The sequence below is a fragment of the Chelonoidis abingdonii genome, chromosome 4 (assembly GCF_003597395.2).
Source record: "Chelonoidis abingdonii isolate Lonesome George chromosome 4, CheloAbing_2.0, whole genome shotgun sequence".
In the NCBI taxonomy this organism is placed as follows: Eukaryota; Metazoa; Chordata; order Testudines; family Testudinidae; genus Chelonoidis; species Chelonoidis abingdonii.
In genome coordinates, this window is record NC_133772.1 from 63,192,737 (window position 1) to 63,211,156 (window position 18,420).

General features: G+C 39.8%; 1 protein-coding gene across 5 annotated transcripts in view; it reads right to left on the reverse strand.

Moving 5' to 3' along the window:
* Positions 1-18,420, reverse strand: part of ANO3 (anoctamin 3) — a 380,230-nt gene that overhangs the window by 137,350 nt on the left and 224,460 nt on the right. For all 5 annotated transcript variants that reach the window (XM_075065231.1, XM_075065229.1, XM_075065230.1 and 2 more), the window contains exons 2-3: positions 12,734-12,940; positions 10,098-10,169 (exon numbers count right to left, since the gene is read on the reverse strand). In XM_075065231.1, the coding sequence (XP_074921332.1) occupies positions 10,098-10,169; positions 12,734-12,940 (279 nt within the window). The remainder of the gene's footprint in view (positions 1-10,097; positions 10,170-12,733; positions 12,941-18,420) is intronic.

An 18,420-nucleotide genomic window follows, 5' to 3' on the forward strand; every position in this document is an offset into this window, starting at 1 on the left:
AGTTTCTCCTCCCTTGGTTTTCACACCTCAACTGCTAGAACAGGGCCTCATCCTCCCTGATTGAACTAACCTCGTTATCTCTAGCTTGCTTGCTAGCATATATATACCTGCCCCTGGAAATTTCCACTACTTGCGTCTGACGAAGTGGGTATTCACCCACGAAAGCTCACGCTCCAAAACGTCTGTTAGTCTATAAGGTGCCACAGGATTCTCTGCTGCTTTTACCTCCTTCAGAATTGATCAGAAACTTAGGAGTCTGGTTAATATGTTGCTTTGTTTTATCTTCTCAGTCACATAAAAATGTGACCAGTGATTTCAGTGCTTACACATCATAGAAGGCATCTAGCCTTTGAGCATAAGCATACTCTAAATCTAAATAGAACATTGTGGAATTCACACAGAAGGAATGTAAGAGATTAAAAACTGTTGACCAGACTTTTTACTTCTAGGAACCCTTTGTCTGGTAATGCCTGAAAGTACTCAGTATATAATTTGGATACAGGTTTCCCCTCCAAGGTTTGGCCATGTTAAATATGTGTCTTCTGGGTAGCAGGAGATGGGACGCTAGATGGGGAGGGCTTGGAGTTATCTGGGAAAGAATTCTCTGTAGTATCTGCCTGGTGGGTCTTGCCCACATGCTCAGAGTCTAACTAACTGCCATATTTGCAGTCAGGAAGGAATTTTCCTCTGGGTCAGACTGGCAGACACCCTCGAGGAGGCGGGGGGGGGGGAAGGGTTCATTTTCCTCTGCAACACGGGACATGGGTCACTTGCAGGTTTAAACTGGTGTAAATGGTGAATTCTCTGTAACCCGAAGTCTTTAAATCATGATTTGAGGACTTCAGTAACTCAGTCAGAGGTTAGGGGCCTATTACAGGAGTGGGTGAGTGAGCTTCTATAGCCTGCAAAGTGCAGGGGGTCAGACTAGACGATCATAATGGTACTTTCTGAACTTAAAGTTTATGAGTCTATGGGAGCCATTTCACATTTAATAATGCCTTCTAATAATGCCTAAAATAAACATACCTGCACCTCTTGTATAAGAAAATATTGACATATTGCTGCTCCCATTTTTACATCTTACATAATATTGCTAACTTTTTTTTTTTTTTTTTTTTTTTTACTATTATTGTGTAGAATACTGTATGGTTTTTGTTTGTTTTAAACAAGACATAGCACATTGACAAGGAAATTTAATTTTAAAAACTGCCATTAAATAAAGTAGTGGGGTATTTTCTCACCACTAGATAGTCTCAGTCTTTAACTCTATGCAGTGACTTCAATGTATACATTTAAGGCTGGATCCTATAGTTCAGCAGTTCTTAGACTGTAGCTCAGGACTCTAAAGTGGGCAGCAACCCGCTTTGAATGGGGTCACCAGGACTGGCTTAGACTTGCTGGGGCCCAGAGCTGAAGTCTGACCCCTACTACCCAGGGCCAAAGCCAAAGACCAAGGCCTTCATCCCTGGGTGGCAGAAGTCAGGTTAAGTATCAGAGGGGTAGCTGTGTTAGTCTGAGTCTGTAAAAGCAGCAAAGAATCCTGTGGTACCTTATAGACTAACAGACGTTTTGGAGCATGAGCTTTCGTGGGTGAATACCCACTTCGTCGGATGCAGGATTCAGGTTGTGGGCTCCCTGCCTGGGGCTGAAGCCTTTGAGCTTCAGCTTTGGCCCCCTTGCCCAGAGCGCTGAGGCTCAGGCTTTGCCCCCTCCGCCACCCACCTGGGGCAGTGGGGCTTGAGTGGACTCAGGCTTCGGTCCCACCTCCTGGGGTCATCAATTTTTTTTTAAATAATCAGAAGGGGGTTATGGTGCAATGAAGTCAGAGAACCCCTGCAATAGTTCTTAGTCAGGTGAGAATTCCATTGAGATCATAACTTGACCCTTCATCAAGAAATTAGCAGGTCATTTGTTTAAATGGAATTTTCAGTTCTAAAATATGCATGTTTTGTTGATAATCTGAATAGAAAAGGAACATCAGCATGGGACATTCAGACAAATATATCAATATTAATTAAAATCTGTTAAACATTAAGTTTGCAAAGTCAAACACTCAAAAGTTAGGAAATGCAAGACTTATGGACGCCTATACAACCTGAATTCTATCCCTTTGTGCATATGCGTTATGATACGGTCTTTAATGACATGATCACGTTATTTTTTAGCAGGACCCTTACCTCATTCAGGGCACAGCATGGGACAGTGTTCACTGAGCAGGTTTTTGTTTTTTTTTAAAGCTCATCAAAGGTGCAGCAGCTCCTTGCTATATTTACAGAGTAGCATCTATAGTTTGCACTGAATACAGAATTATTAATTACCTCATCAGGTTCTCAATGGTGCTCATCACCACAATATTTGAGCAGTTCACAAATTTTAATGTACTTATCTTCACAATACCCATGCAAGTTAACAAGGTACAATTATCCCCATTTACAGACAGGGAGCCCAGGCACAGAGAAATTAACATTTTAAAAGTGCCTGAATAGTGATTTAGTATCCTAAAATCGCAACTCCAGAAATTATTTAGGCACTTAGGAGACTAACTCCTATTGACTTGAAATGACAGGCAGCGCCTATGTCCCAAGTCACTTCTGAAATTGAGACTTAAAATAATTCAGGTGCTTTTGGAAATTCAACCCTAAGGCTACTCTGCACGCCACTGGCAGCAGCATGTAGGGTACGTGTAGCTACATGCCCCAGTGAAAAGGAGGCTGCGTCCAGGAATGAAAGGTTCTGGCAGGGGGCAGGCAGGGGTGAGCTGTTGGAGACTCTAATGTGGACATTGCCATAAACTTCCATAAAGATTGAAAGATTTCATATTCTTAAAAAAGTATCTAAATATTGAAAATTGATCCATCAAGGTTGTACCTTAGGTCTTTTGTGATGTCTTATCATGAAGAATGCAATTATATTATATCCTTAATTACCAAATTCTGTTTTCAACCTATTAGAGGTAATAATTTGTAGTAACTAAAGAATTAATTTAAGTTTGCCTCTTTCCCTGATCAGGAACTTTCACAAGTAGATTGATGTTTCTTAAAGGTTACTTTTAATTTAAAACAATTTTTGGAGAGATTTTTATTCCCTAGATTGGTCACAAATAATTCTGTCACTATTTTATACTTCGCATACAAACTTTGAGCTGTGTTGGTTAGTTGTCACTAGTCACAATTGTCACATGGTATTTCTGTTCCTTGAGTAAATGAACATAATTCTTATAGGGAGGTTTCCATCACCATTTCAAATTACTTTAATGGGACTTGCCTGAGTAAAGTACTATTCAACAACATGAGTAAGAATGGCCAAGTCAAGAATATCATCACAAGGAGGGTCTGAAAGAAGCCAGTGTGAGTTTGAATCTCTCAGGGAGAAGGTAAGAGTTTAGGTAGACATACAAGGTTAACAGGATTAAGGAATTTTAGAAGGGTTTGCATCTCTTTCTTTCTGTACAACAAAAGCTTTGACCAAGTTATCTTCCTGGGAAAAAAAAATTAGTCTACTGTAAGATTATTGCCTAGAAGCACATTGGGTGCAGAATTTAAATGCAATTTTCTTTTGATCCCACTGACAAAAGAAAAGATGTGTCGCCAAGCATGATCTTAGGTGAGAAGAGTGCAGTCAGATACTTGTCTGAGTCTCTAATGAGAGATGCTGAACAATTTCCCAGCCCAAATAAAATACACCAAGTGCACTGTATGTATAGGTCTTCTAAGTTTCATTGACACAAAGTAACTGTGTGCAGCTATATGGTCATAGTTACAAAAAAAAAAGTGAGGTCAGATTCTTTTTTTTCTTTTTTTTTTTTTTGTGTGGCTCATTTAATTGCCTTTTTGGAGGCTCTATTGAGGGCATTCTGCTGTTGCAAACAGCGTTCCATAAAATATACCACTATTTGCTTTCTATGTGAGAATAAAACTTGATCTCTTCAAAATTCACAGAATAATGTCACAACTGGGGGCCGGAGGAAGGAAAGGACATCTGAAGCAAATTCAGACACTTTTGTGCCGTATTTATCCAACTGTACTGCAAATGGTGATGTTGCTGGGTGATAAAATAGCTTCTAATTTAGTGTTCCATTGCATCTTTCACTCACTCAGTTCAGCAGGCACACAGCTTTTGTACTGCAATAACTGTATCAAAATATATGAAATTAAGTAGCAGATTTCTGCAACCCTTACTCATGTTGCACAGAATCTTAGGCTAGGTCTACTCTACAATCCTTACAAAAACATTGTAAGATGTATTGTGTGGCTGCTATTTATTGCCAGGAGAGAGTCAGTGACAAAATAAAGCCACCCTCAATGAAGGGTGGTAGCTTTGTTGTGGGAGCATGGCTCCCACTGACGAAGGGCTATCCACACCGGCACTTTTCATCACTCACACTTTTGTCGCTCAGGGGGATGTTTTCTTCACTCTGAGTGACAAAAGTTTTAATGGTGAAAGTGCCAGTATAGACAACGCCTCAATCCCAGTTACAATCCATAGAGGAGTTATTGATTAAAGTGCTACTTACAATAAGTAAGAGTGGTAAAATTGGCATCTAGATAAGCAATGAGACTCAGAGCTAGATTTACGAAGGTATTTAGGTGCCAAAGGATGCAGACAGATGCTTTTGAAAATCCTACTAATGCCTGAGCAGGTTAGGTGCCAAAGTACTTTTGAAAAATCCCACTGGGAACCTACCTACCATCATAAATAAGGTCCTCAATCTTTGAAAGAGTGCACATTAAATCTTTTCAAGAAGAAAAAAAAGCAAGCAGGCAGCATTAAGGTCAATGTTTAGGACATCTGGGAAGCTGACTGGTGAACCAAGTGTGCCATGAATCAAATGTTTCCTTGTTCCACAGTAGTCTAGTCCTGCCACTGTCCTTATGCCCTCAAATACTGTGTCCCAAACAGTAGCTCCCAAGGAAAGAACAGACGGTGCAGTGAAGTTATTGTTTTTCCTTTTCTGGTTTGGTGCCTATGCACCCTATTCAGTTCTCTTTGCTCTGCACCATGCAGTGGAGGAGAGCAATTGTCTTGTAGTGGTTATAACTGAAGGCAATGCATATAAAAGCGCAGAGTAGAAGTGGAAGTGGTTTGGAATTGAGGACAGAGCAGAATGAACACAAAACTGTTGTTAGCTACATAAACACCACAATTAAACTTTACTCATGTGTGCCGCAGTTTTTAGTGCAATGGTAAGAAGCTTATTAAAGCAAGCTAATTAACATTAATTTTGCCAGCTCTCATCAGCCCATTAGAAATTACAAAACATGTTATGTAATAACTACTGCTATCTAAATGCTACAAAAGCTGGGAAGAGGATATTTGAGTGACTATTTATGGAAATTCAATATTACTTCAACTATCAGCATCCTTGCTTTGGAGCCGGAAGTCCCTAGTTGAAATCCCCAGAAGAGCAGATTCCAACACAGATTCAAAATTAAACTGAAAAACCAATTCTTAAAAAGTTTCCCTTTAATTACCTAACTCCCATTAATGAATCCAGCTGCGTGATCTCTAAAACTGGAAACAATTTCCTTTATAGGACTGTATATATGTGCAACCCTTCCTTGATTAACTCCCAGATTGATTATTTTACTTAACCCTTGTGCATTAGTATGCTTTTTTATCAAGCATTTCTACACCTTGTCTGAAATCTAAAGATGACACAATGCTTGATTATATGCCGACACTGTGAAGGACTCAATCAACAGATTAGTTCTAGAGCCATTAGAAATGTAGCCACACTAAAAACATTTCTTGTTTATGTGACTTTCTACATTTAGTTGGCTCAGCTCACTGGACTTGGCTTATTTTCATTATATTAAATTTTGCATTGCTTTGCCCAATGCCTTGTGATACAAGACGAATGGGCCAGATCCTCGGCTGGTGTAAATCACTGTTAGCTCTATTGAAGTTATGTTTGAGTTCACTTAAAGAAGTCAGTAAAGATATACCAATCAAATCCATCTGAGGAACAAGCCCAATATTAAGTAGAGGGCCTTATGGGCCATGTCTTTATGGGGGAAAAAAAGATGGCAGTAAGTAACAAGAATGCAATCTTAGACATACACTTCTTTCTCCAAACAAATATCCACAGAGGGTTTGATTTTCAAAGGCACAACCTGTAGCTAAGTGCCCAATTCCCATTCATGTCAGTGGGTGCTTAAGCCCCATGAGAATGACTTTGAAAATCTATCTCAGAATGTTTAATGTAGGAGTAGTGTTTTATAATGGAATGACATCAGTGTGTTCTTGCAACTTTCAACTTCCCTGTTTCACATGTAATTGTTCTAGAGGAAATCTATACTTTCAATTTTGCCTATACTTTGTTTATTATGCAGCGTTTGTTTTTTTTTAAAATATTTTATTCTTACAATACATGGAAAATAAATACTACAGGAATGACAACGCTTCCTTTCCTCACTTTTTACAATTTCTTTTAGATTGTTCGCACAAAATTGTTCGCACACACATGCAAAAGACTGGTTTAATGCTCAAATGATAACGTCTCCTTTAGCATCAGATATCAGAGGAACTACTAGCTCACAGATAGGTGAACTGCACTTATCACTCTAGTGGAAGATGGCAGTATTTTGAGTGCTCACAATCCTAGGTTTAATCCTCACCATTGATCAGTTTCCCATGCGGTTGTGGGCCAGTTTGCAAAATGTAACAATCCTCACATTTGCTAACTGCTGTACTGACCCCTTAGTTGTGAGTCCTCCTCTTCAGAAAGAGATCATTGAAGGCTAGAAAAGGCCCCAGAGACTCTCTGAATTATCAAAAACCAGGAACAATAAGATGAAGGAGTAGCAGACTGAGGAGAAACAGTGCTAAAGTTTGAGGGTCAGACTAACAGCTCTATGAGGAATGGAGGGTTAGTCAGATCTCTAAGCTTATGCTCTGCAAGCTCCTGTCTCCCCCATTCACATAAGGATCCTCAGAGTCTGTATACTGACTGTGAGGCGTTAGGGAAAATATCATGCCAGAGACCTAAAGATGAATGACTGCATAACCCTGCCCTCAGTGTTGAAGCATCTGGTTTGGTACCCCCAACCAGAAGGTTCCCTATACCTGCAACAAACTTAGAGCTTTATCCAAAGCCCAGTGAAGTCAATAGGAGTCTTTCCATTGACTCCACGTGACCTTTGGATCAGAACCTTAATTCTTCTCTCGTGTTCATTTGTTCATAGCTACCACTCCAACTAAAGAAACCACCACACAGAAGGATACATCTTAAAAAAAGCAGCTATGATGCTACCTAATTAAAAATTTACCACACTCTGCTGCCTAATTAAAAATTTACCACACTCACTTAATTTCAGCTGCATCTTTAGTGTTCTCATGGGGCAGTTGTAAGAGGTTCACTGAGGAAATGAAGCCCATTAATCAAGTGTATTATGCAGGCTACATCAAAATGTACTAGCACTGACTAAAGCATTTAATAGTGCTTTGTCATCCTCACTTGTTTGGCGATGAACACTTTAAAAGCAAGATCCTTCTGCTTGCTGCTGTTCAGAATGAAAAGGAAAAATGGACTCTTGAGTTACCTATCATGAAGTAAGATTGCAAAGAGATCAGTAGGCAAACAGCATTTTAAAATGTATTGGTTACTTCAGTTTTTATTTTTAGTCACACTTTGGATTTATCTGGTGTCCTTTGGTAAACAAATCTGAAAGCTTGATTTCTATTTTTAAATGATTTTCACTGTTTATTTTTGGATTTTATTCTCCATTTATATCACTTTCTTCTTGCTTGAACAAAGCAAATACAACAACATTCTACTCTCAGTTACATTGCTGTAAAGCCAAAGCAATTCCATGGAGTAACCCTGGATTTACTCCAATGTAACTGAAGGCACATTTTAGTTCAGAGTATGTGAGCAGTTCTGCTGACCACATGGGCTGAACAGGCAGCATCTCACCTGTGACGCTGGGCAATATCACAATAATAACTTAATCCCCAGCAACCAACCCTTTAATTCTTTCCACTAAGGACTGGTCTGCACACAATTTTTGTATTAATTAAACTATATCTATTCAGAAACAGATGCAATTCCCCTAGGGTGGACGCAGCTATACTGGTATAAAGATGTGTACATTGATATAGCATATTTCAGTAAATTTAAATCAATATACTAAAAGAATTTCAAAATTATGTATAGACAAGCCATAAGAATCAACTTCTGAAGAAGCTGAGCAGGTACTGGTTACTGAGTGGAGAGTACAGCAATCCAGAAGTTAAATGGCACAGAATGGGCAAGGACAAGGTGGGTCCTCAAAAGGTGCTGGTTGTCTTATCCATCTCAGTGAGGTTTAACCTCAGATGTTCAGTGATAACAAATGTCAACAGTGTTAACTATTTCATCCGTCATGTATAAAAGGCCAGAGAGGGTCTCAGATCAGCACAGTTCACTGTAAGTGACATCTTATTTTGATACCATAAAGTAGGTAGTATTGTGGAAATGCCACCATGTATTTCCCCCCCCACCCCCCGAAATCAAGAAGCAGCCAAGTCCCAGGATCTCAGCAGAGCCCATGGGCAAACTCTTAAAACAAAATCAAACCATGAATTTTAAGCCAATCTCACAATTTTTCAGCTCGAGTCATGATTTTGGAATATTTAGGGATAGCAATTCAGATTTCTAAACTGCCTAGGAGGCAACTACACTAATAAGCCAACACTCCCATTCTGATTGCCACTTGCCCTTTTTAACCATAAAGACTCACCTACCTTCCCAAATACTATATTCAGGGCAATGAGAGAAATCAATGCTGAAATATTTGGTTGATAAGCATTATAGAAATGCCTCTAACTGAAAATAAACAAACAGGTGTGTGCATGAAGACTGATCTGTTGTGGGAGTATGAAACTGCTATTTTTAGTCATCATATTGAATGTGACCAACAAAAGTTTTAATAATTGCTTAAGCTACATCCCCAAAATACCTGTGTATATGCATGTGCATGCAATTCAGATATTTGTGTGTACAGCTACCTGTGTTGTGTACATCAATGCATAATTTTACACAGTTACTATTTGTGTGTGCATGTACACTCTTTTTATAGGTGCACATAAGATGTCTAGGACTGACTTCTCCCTGATATTCTTTGATCTTCAAAAAGATTTAAGTGACATCATTACTAGGACAAATATACCCCAAATATAACAATTTTCTGAAAAATTATTGCAATTTTGCAAGTTATATCTATGTGTTTTCTCTAGAACATAAGTATAATTCTTTTCTTTAAAAAAGTCCCTGCAGCATTCGTGAGCCATCCTAAAACATATCATTGCATGTGAAAAATAAGAAATAGTAACAAGGAAACTAAATCGTAAACTTCTGAGAGGTCATATTATAAACTACAGTGATAGAAAAAAGTTATTTTCATGAGTATGAAAAATATCTTCACAATATTTAAAAGTATCTGATAAGAGTGTGGAAAAATCTATACATTTACATTCTCTAGACATTCCATGAAAGTGCTTTCCAAATTGGCAAAGGAAAAAATAATAGAGGCCCATTTAAAACACCAGAAGAGAGGAGGGAAGTTAGGACTAGAAAGCTTTATGGAATTTCTATTAATTCTTTTGAGATCTACATGAAACCATATAATCAGTTCTCTCCCGTCAACAACTCTCTGATCTTACTGAAAATATTTCAAAGTTTCCCATGAAGCAAATTAAAAATGTATGTTCATATATCCTGTGTGTCTATGTTTCCTTGCAGAGTCAATATTTGTTATATAATCTGTTATTTTGCAGATTTTATTTTTGCAAGTTTGGTATCTATTTCCAACTCCAATCCCCTCTGATATTATAATTAATATACTCTTTTGGGGTGAATGAAAGGAGGAAGTGTCAATGTACTTTGACTACAAACAGAAGTTGTCAACATGTATACATGAATTTTTAATGAACAAAAAAGCCTATCCAACATTTTTAAAACAGTCTATATATTTTTGTTATTTTAACTTGTCAAAGGCCTGCCTTTTCACACAAAAATTGGAAGTTCAGTTTCAAGAAGGGAGGTTTCAACTGAGAGAGTTAAACAAGAAAAACAAATTTTAAAAGTAACTGCCACTTGAGATAACAAAGAAACTCACCTAAAAATGGATCACTATATTCTGTATTAGACAACTTGAGTAAGTTGTTTTCCAGGGTCTCCATCACTTTAGCTGAAATAAATGTAAGATTTCATCAATGTAATCTTTTTGTGTTGCAAACATAGAAAATTTCTGACAGCTATACACTGAGAATAGCCAAAGCAAGGCATTAAACGTACTGATAAACTTTGTAGAACATTTTCTGCACGTGATAACATAGCATCATTGAATTATCAGTGCCTGTGATTCTCTTCCTGCTGAAGCTTAAACTCATGTTAAAAATATTCAGCTATTATCACATTTGGAGGAGGATGGCTCACAGTTTGGTAATAAAAGCTGGTCAAATTCTTTATCTGATAGTTTTTGCAATATTTTTCAAATATTGCTAATTATTCAATGAATAATTGTTGTAATCATTTGCCCAATTCTGCTAGTAAAGACTGTTTCTTTAGAATTTCACATGGGCATGGCACTACTACATGTTAACTCATGGGCTGTTTCACCAGTCCAGAGAGGACATCCCATACCAGAGAGTCTGTTCCAAGCCCTTGCCTCAGGCCTGAGTTTATTGGTTAAACAAAAAAGAAGGCAAAATACTGCTATGGCAGTTCCCAGCAAAGGCTTTCCCCTTACCTCTCACTTGTCAGAGCCATCCAGGTTCTTGCTCTGATCCCAGGAATCCTGCAATAGCCTATCTGATCCCTGATCTCATTCCCCAGGCCATCGGCCTGAAAGTCAAATAGGTAGGCTCCTATGGTGGGTGAAAGAACCAGAGGTGAAAGTAAGCTGGTCTGGTCCGGTACGGCATACCGGCAAGAGCCAGTACACTGTGCCGGACTGAACCGACTTCCATGGCAGTGATTTAAAAGGCCCAGGGCTCCAGCCATTGCAGAGAGCCCTGGACCCTTTAAAGCACTGCCAGAGCTCCGGCAGCCAGGCTCAGGCGGGGATTTAAATGGCCCAGTGCTCCGGCCGCTGCGGGGATCCCTGGTCCCTTTAAACCTCACTGGAGCTCCAGCAGCCAAGCTCCCATGGGGATTTAGAGGGCCCAGAGCTCCGCAGCGACCGGAGCCCCAGGCCCTTTAATTCACCTCTGCAGCTGGTAGCTCTGGGGCAATTTAAAGGCCCTGGGGCTCCCAGTCACACCCGGAACCCTGGGGCCTTTAAATCTTGAAAGGCCCACCTCTTCCGGTTGAGGCCATGCCCCTGCTCAGGACTCTGGCATACTGGTAAGTCCTTTAAGTTACTTTCTCTCCTGGAAAGAACCTACCTGATCCCCGCAGGTCTCTAGCTCAGCTGAGTTCTCACAAGCTTTTATAGGACCAGGTAGTCTTCAGGCTATCAAACTGACCCCTAGGTCCACAGCCTCAGCTGGGAGGCAGTTGATTAGTTACAGACTGGGCCCATCTCTCTTTAAAAGGGCCAAACACTCTGTGACAGTGACATGCACTGGCTCTGACTTAGATTGCTAATTGAAATATTTTTAAGTCATTTTATATGTTTTTGCCAAATTGGATTTGAGCTTGTGACGTGGAAGATTGATTTAAACCTCACATCACAAACCAGACCTGGAGAACAAGATTAGCTCCCACAAGTATTTGAGGGGAATAAACAACAAGGAAGGAGAGGAATTATAAAAGCACATCTAAGTTGCGTATAAACAGAAAATTTAAAAGCAGCTGGCAAGCAGGCCAAGTGTGAACCTGGAGTTCTGAGTGTAGTATATACAAGCACCACCATCGACAAAACATACATTGCATGAGCAGATAAAATCTGCATCAGTTTGTTAATAAATACATGCATCTTCCATTATGCTCTTAAATCACTATCAATTAGCAGCTTCTAAACTTAATGATTCTGGAACTGGTGACAAAAAACAATAAATTCAGATAAAAGCCAAGACCCCAATCCTGCTATGTACCTGCTGACCCATATGCCTTTATGGAGTCCCATTTATTTCAATGGGGCTGTTTTTGTGAGGGCTCTGTGTGGAGCCAGTTTTGGGTAGAAGACTGGGGATATCTATTGTCCTGCCTATTTACAGGTTTGCTGTTGTCAAGGGTCAAGACGTTTCTAATCTGGTGCATTCACTCTAAGGTACAGATATATATTTCTATTACATACAATAAATACATTGGGTGAAATCCAGGGCACACTGAAGTCCATAAGAACTTGACCATTACCTTTACTGGGGCCAGGATTTCACACAATATTTTCAGTATATATTGTAAAAACCACAACTCATGATCAAGGAGCAGCTGCCTCTATTTTTCTAAGATCCTCTTAATGAAATAATTTCCAGGCATTCTTTAAATATTAAATAAGTTACATAGGAGCACAGATATTACAGTTATTCATCTAAGTACTGTGAAGTCTTTAAAAAAAACACTTACACATATCAAGTATCTCCAGTATTATGGAAACTTTTCAAGATCAAAAGAGTAACAAATACTTCTGTTCTTTTTGCGGATACAAACTAACACGGCTGCTACTCTGAAACCTTTCAAGATCAAGTTATTGTATTTTATTATTTCACAATTTTCCCAAAAATAAGCATTACAAACTCAGGCACTCCAGAGTTTAGGAAAAAACATATATTGCAGGGAAGATGGGATAAATAAAGGACAACTACTCACCTCGTTCTGACACTACATTGACTATAGCTGTTGAAGTGCCTGCACTCAGAGGCCGAGCCTGTGGCTGGAGCCTATTTGGCTGAAGAAATGAAGAATGTTTGCTCAGACTGTGAGGGTGTGTTTGGCTCTGTGCTAGGCATGGCATGGATCTTCTAGAGGGTTTCAATGGAGGCTCTTTCACTGTCTCACTCCTGCTTGTGTTCATACCTGAAACATCCAAAATACACAGAATCAGAAGCTATGCAGTACTGTCTGTTTTTTTAAAAAAAAAAAAACAGAGAAAGGTAACCATCTGGATTGAATTACAAAGTTTCAAGAATATTTTTTATCTGCTGACTAAGTAACTTTTCAATGATATTTTATACTGTTCTACCATATAGAACATTTCATTCATAAATATCAAAGTGCTTTCCAAGTGTAAACTGAACATCACAACACCCCTGCAAAGTAGGCAAAAGTATTTTCATACCTCCATGACAAGTGAGTAAATGAAGGTACAGAGACTATATTTTCAGGCAGGGAATTTCTTTTTCATAGGTTCAAATCTGCAAAAGTTGTATTAGCATTCTGATACCAGCAGGTGAAATGTAGTTCAAAACTGCATTTTTGCTCCTCTAAGAATCTGACTAAAGGTGAAAATTAATTGAGAGGTGCAAGTCTTCTGACTTTCCTTTGCAATTTAAAGTACAAATTTTCCACAACTGCAAGAGGCATAAAGGTTGCCACTTTATGTCTATATAAGAAGGCCGCCTCATCCAAAAGAGTGAGTCTTTCAGTTTTGAAGGCAGCTACTAACCACAAAAGGAAAAGACCTTTCTGAGTCACAACTCCAGTATCTTAGTGATCAGCAGATCTCAATACCACCATTATGCAGGAGAATATTGGGAAGACATGGAATTATTTATTCTAGGCCAAACAGTATGCTAAGCACCTCACAGAGTAAAGTTTAGATATGGTCCATGGCCTCAAGAATGTAACATAATGAATGAGGGTAAGAACAACAAACTGCTAGAGAAGGGTGAATTGAGACAGGATTACAACAATAAAATAATGCAAGAATTCATACGAACTGCTCAGTGACAACATCCTTTTCTTGTTTGCTTTCCTATAGTCTTGTATGCTTTAACATTGGGCATGAATCATTAAAGCACATTTACTGGACTCAAGTGGTTTGGATTGGCAAACAGTTCTTCAAAGCACATGTAATCAGAATCCAACTAACAAATGTACTGCCTACTCAGTGTCCATCTCTTTAGTCCTTATACACAGATGTGAAAATTGTTTCACAATATATTCAACAATTTAGAGTGTGTTTTCTGTCAGTATATGAAACTTTCAACACTGAGGTATTTAGACATGTTATATCAAAAAAAAAAAAAAAAAACAAATGTAGTCCTTCAACACATATTCTTTATGCTTTATATCTCTGTGACATTTAGCTTAGCTGTTTAGTGGTCAGGCTTTTTGCTTCTCCTTAGAAGAGCAAAGTATATTCAATAAAGTCCTACTCTGCAATTTATTTGTGTGCCATTTGCTCTTTGTCATAAACAGATGGTTAAGGGTTAATGTCTCTTTTACCTGTAAAGGGATAAGAAGCCCAGTTAACCTGGCTGACACCTGACCAGAGGACCAATGGGGGGACAAGATACTTTCAAATCTTGGTGGAGGGAAGTGTTTGTTTGTGCTGTTTGTTTTGTTCGTTGTTTGCTCTTGGGGCTAAGAGGGTCCAGACGTACACCCAGGTTTTCTCCAATCTTTCTGAATCAGTCTCATGTTTCAAAATAGTAAGTACTAGCCAGAAAAGGCAGATTAGTCTTATTTTGTTTTCTTAACTTGTAAATGTGTCTTTTGCTGGAAGGATTTTTACCTCTGTTTGCTGTAACTTTAAATCTCAGGCTAAGGCCGGGGGAGTCCCTCTAGGCTATATGAATCTGAGTACAATGTCAGCATTTACCATCCTGATTTTACAGAGATAATTTTTACTTTTTCTTTCTTTAATTAAAAGCTTTCTTTTTTAAGAACCTGATTGATTTTTTCCTTGTTTTAAGACCCCAAGGGATTGGGTCTGAACTCACCAGGGATTGGTGGGGGGGGGGAAGGGGGGAGGAAGGTTAATTCCTCTTTGTTTTAAGATCCAAGGAGTTTGGATCAGTAAAGCTTCCCAAGACAACCCAGGGAGGGAAAAGTCTGGGGAGGGGGAAAGGAGGGGGAATGGTTTATTTCTTCTTGTTTTAAGACCAAAGGGGTTTGGGTCCCTCAGGAAAGGTTTTGAGGGAACAGGAAGTGTGCCAAACACTATATTTTTGGCTAGTGGCAGCATTATCAAATCTAAGCTATGAATTAAGCTTAGAAGGGTCCATGCAGGTCCCCACTTTTTGGACACTAAAGTTCAAAGTGGGGAAAAAACCTTGACACTCTTAAAAGCCTTAAACACTTCATTTCTATTTATCAGGAAGTTCTCCTTATGAAAATATACTAGATAAGTTTATCAACTTGCTGTGAGAGTTAGTAATTAGGAAACATTAAATCAGCTTTTGAAAATACAGCAAGAAAACTTATCTATCCTACTGACCCAAATTCTTCCCTCCAAAGCTTGCTTGCTGCATCTTTTCTTTACTGAAATATCACAGTATGAGAGTGTTGAGTGAATTAATAGCTCTGATGAGGAATCAACTGCACAGCACTTTTGTTAAAATGCAATATGAGATTCTAAACATGTAACTGGAGTGGCATAAGGCCACCTGATTTAACGCTTTCAAAGCACACTTTGGTGGCATGACTAGCACACTCTGAGAGGAGCATGATAAAATATTATTTCCCAACAGAAGATATAGACCTTTCATTTTTACAGTGTAATTTTACCACTACTCATCTTATTTTACACTCTCCCTCCAAAAATGATTTGCTCAATGTGACAGGTCCTCAGACGACTGACACTTTAAAGCCATTCTAAAGGTTTGAGTTTTTCCAGCATTAAGTTGGAAATGCATATATGCTTGTAAACACATACCACATGCAGTTACCATAATTAAACAACTCAATGAAGACTCCACTTTAATAATGATAATCTGCACTCACCATATATCCCAGACACTGTAAAACTCCCTAAATATTTCAGATACTGTAAAGCTTTTCTATACATTTTAAATGCAAAATAAGAACGAAGAGCATTCTCAATCAGATTAAAATTCATTAGCATTTTAATAAGACTTAAATCCAACATTTTCATTAATTTTAAACCAAGTCCGGGATATTATTCATTCTTCACACATTATGGCAGAAGAGTGAATACAGAAAGCCAAATACATAAATTCCATTGTCTTGCTTGTGTGTCCAGATCTGCCAAAATGCTTTATTTACATAGGTGCCACCCAGGACCGCCCAGAGGATTCAGGGGGCCTGGTGCAAAGCAATTTCAGGGACCTCTTCCATAAAAAAAAAAAGGTTCAATACTATAGAATACTGTATTCTCATGGGGGCCCCTGTGGGGCCCAGGGCAAATTGTCCCACTTGCCCCCCCCGGGCATCCCTGGTGCTGCCAAATTGATGCCAAGAAACAGCAATGAATTTGATGCATTTCTGCAGGGCTAGCTCTAGGTTTTCTGGCTGCCCCCCACCTTTTTTTTTTTGGCTTTTACACACGTTTGCACTTAGTGTTGTTGTAGCCGGAGCAGTGGCAGCAGCACTGGTGGGCGCAGTGCACCAAGGAGCGAGCAGCTGGTGAGGGTGTGCAGTTGCTGCCCAGGGTGCAGGGATGCTCCGGGGGAGCCAGAAGGTGCGTGGGGGCAGAGTCTCTCTGGCAGTCCCGACAGGGATGCTGAGGGTTGGCTCTGACCCAGCGGCGAAGGGACGGTCCCAGCAGGGCAGCGCTGCCACTGGCTCCAATTGATGCTCTGGCAGAGGTGAAAGTAAGCTGGTATGGTCCGGTCCAGTACAGTAAGGACTGGACTGGCTTCTCCGGCAGTGATTTAAAGGTCCCAGGGCTCCAGCCACTGCTGGGAGCCCCAGGCCCTTTAAATAACCACCGGAGCTCCGGCAGTTGGGCTTGGAAGGGGATTTAAAGGTCCTGGAGCTCCAATCCCTGTGGGGAGCCCCGGGCCTTTGAAGTGCTACCCGAGTCCTGCTTCCAGAGCTCCGGCAGTGCTTTAAAGGGCCCAGGGGCTCCTTGCAGTCGCAGGAGCCCCAGGGCCTTTAAATCTCCGGCCAAGCCCTGCCACCACTACCCCAGCTCTAGCCCGATCCCTACCACCCCGTGGTAGCGGCGGCAGGGCTCCCGCGGTGATTTAAAGGACCCAGAGCTCCGTGGCAGCTGGAGCCCCAGCCCTTTAATTTGCCCCAGGGCTCCCAGCTGCCTCTGCCAGTGTAGTTTAGTCAACATTTAAATGCTTCAAAAGAGACATTAGCCTGTGGTGTGCTCTTTAGGAACCACGTTCACTAAGGTTCTTTCACCCTGCATTATTAAAATTATAACACTCCAATTCTATCTTCCAAGAAATGAGCTCCGTGTAAGCTTGTCTCTCTCACCAACAGAAGTTGGCCAAAAAAAAAAAAAAAAATCTAACCCACCTTGTCTCTTTAATTTTCTGGGACCAATATGGCTACAACACTGCACATAAGAAATGTGTTAATTATGCACATCAAGCCAAGCCTCAGCTACACTTATGGTGAAGTTACATTAAGTGTCCATTAGATGTCAATACACTACAATATGTTCCTATGGTCAGTCCGATGAAAGTCTCCTCTCATTTCCTATCAGAGACGGAATAAATGACTGAGAGCTATGGATATGGGCCGTGGCTTGGTTGAGCTGGTTATGAATTATGTGCACACAAAAATGCTGACCCTGATTTGTGATTCCTTGGTTATGACAACTTGTGTCTGCTTTCCTAGAGATCCTGCCTCTCTGTAGAGCTGGAATTTGAATGGGCATTCTCTGCCTATAGCACAAGTGTATGCACTGTTGATCTGTCGAAGGGAAAACAGAGTTTGTTTCTAAAATGTTATTTAAACAAGTGATTACTCCATAATATGATTTTATTTGTGGTATTTGGGGAAGTCTGGAGCCCACACTTGCATACTTTGCATATGCAATCGATCCACAGAATCTTGTAAGATTTTTGCCTGTGCAGTGTACTTCCATATAGAGAATTGGACAGTATACAGGATCAGTCTGGTATTTGGTACAAATAATGCACCATAAACAACTTTTAAACTGATATGAAAGCATTTAATTGTTTTGGGGCTCTCATACTTCACAAGGTACACCTCTAATTAAAAATTAAAGGGCCCAACATTCAGATTTGGAATCATTCTAATCTATGAAGTGATTTACACCTCCTTTTCAAAGGGACTAGATTTATGAATTTACAAAATAAAGAAGAATTTTTCTATTACAAGTTATTTATTGATTGTATTACAGATGAGGGGCCTATTGTACTGAGCACTATTGTCATAAACAGATAGTAGGAGTTAATAGAACAAAAGTACTTTATATCTCTTTTGAATGTAAAGGGTTAACAAGTTCAGTGAGCCTGGCTGTCTCCTGATCAGAGAACCAATCAGGGGACAGGATACTTTCACATCTTGAGGGAGGGAAGTTTCTGTGCGTGCTGTTAGTTTTTGATTGTTGTTCTCTCTGGGTTCTGAGAGTGACCAGACGTGCAACCAGGTTTCTCTCCAATCTCTCC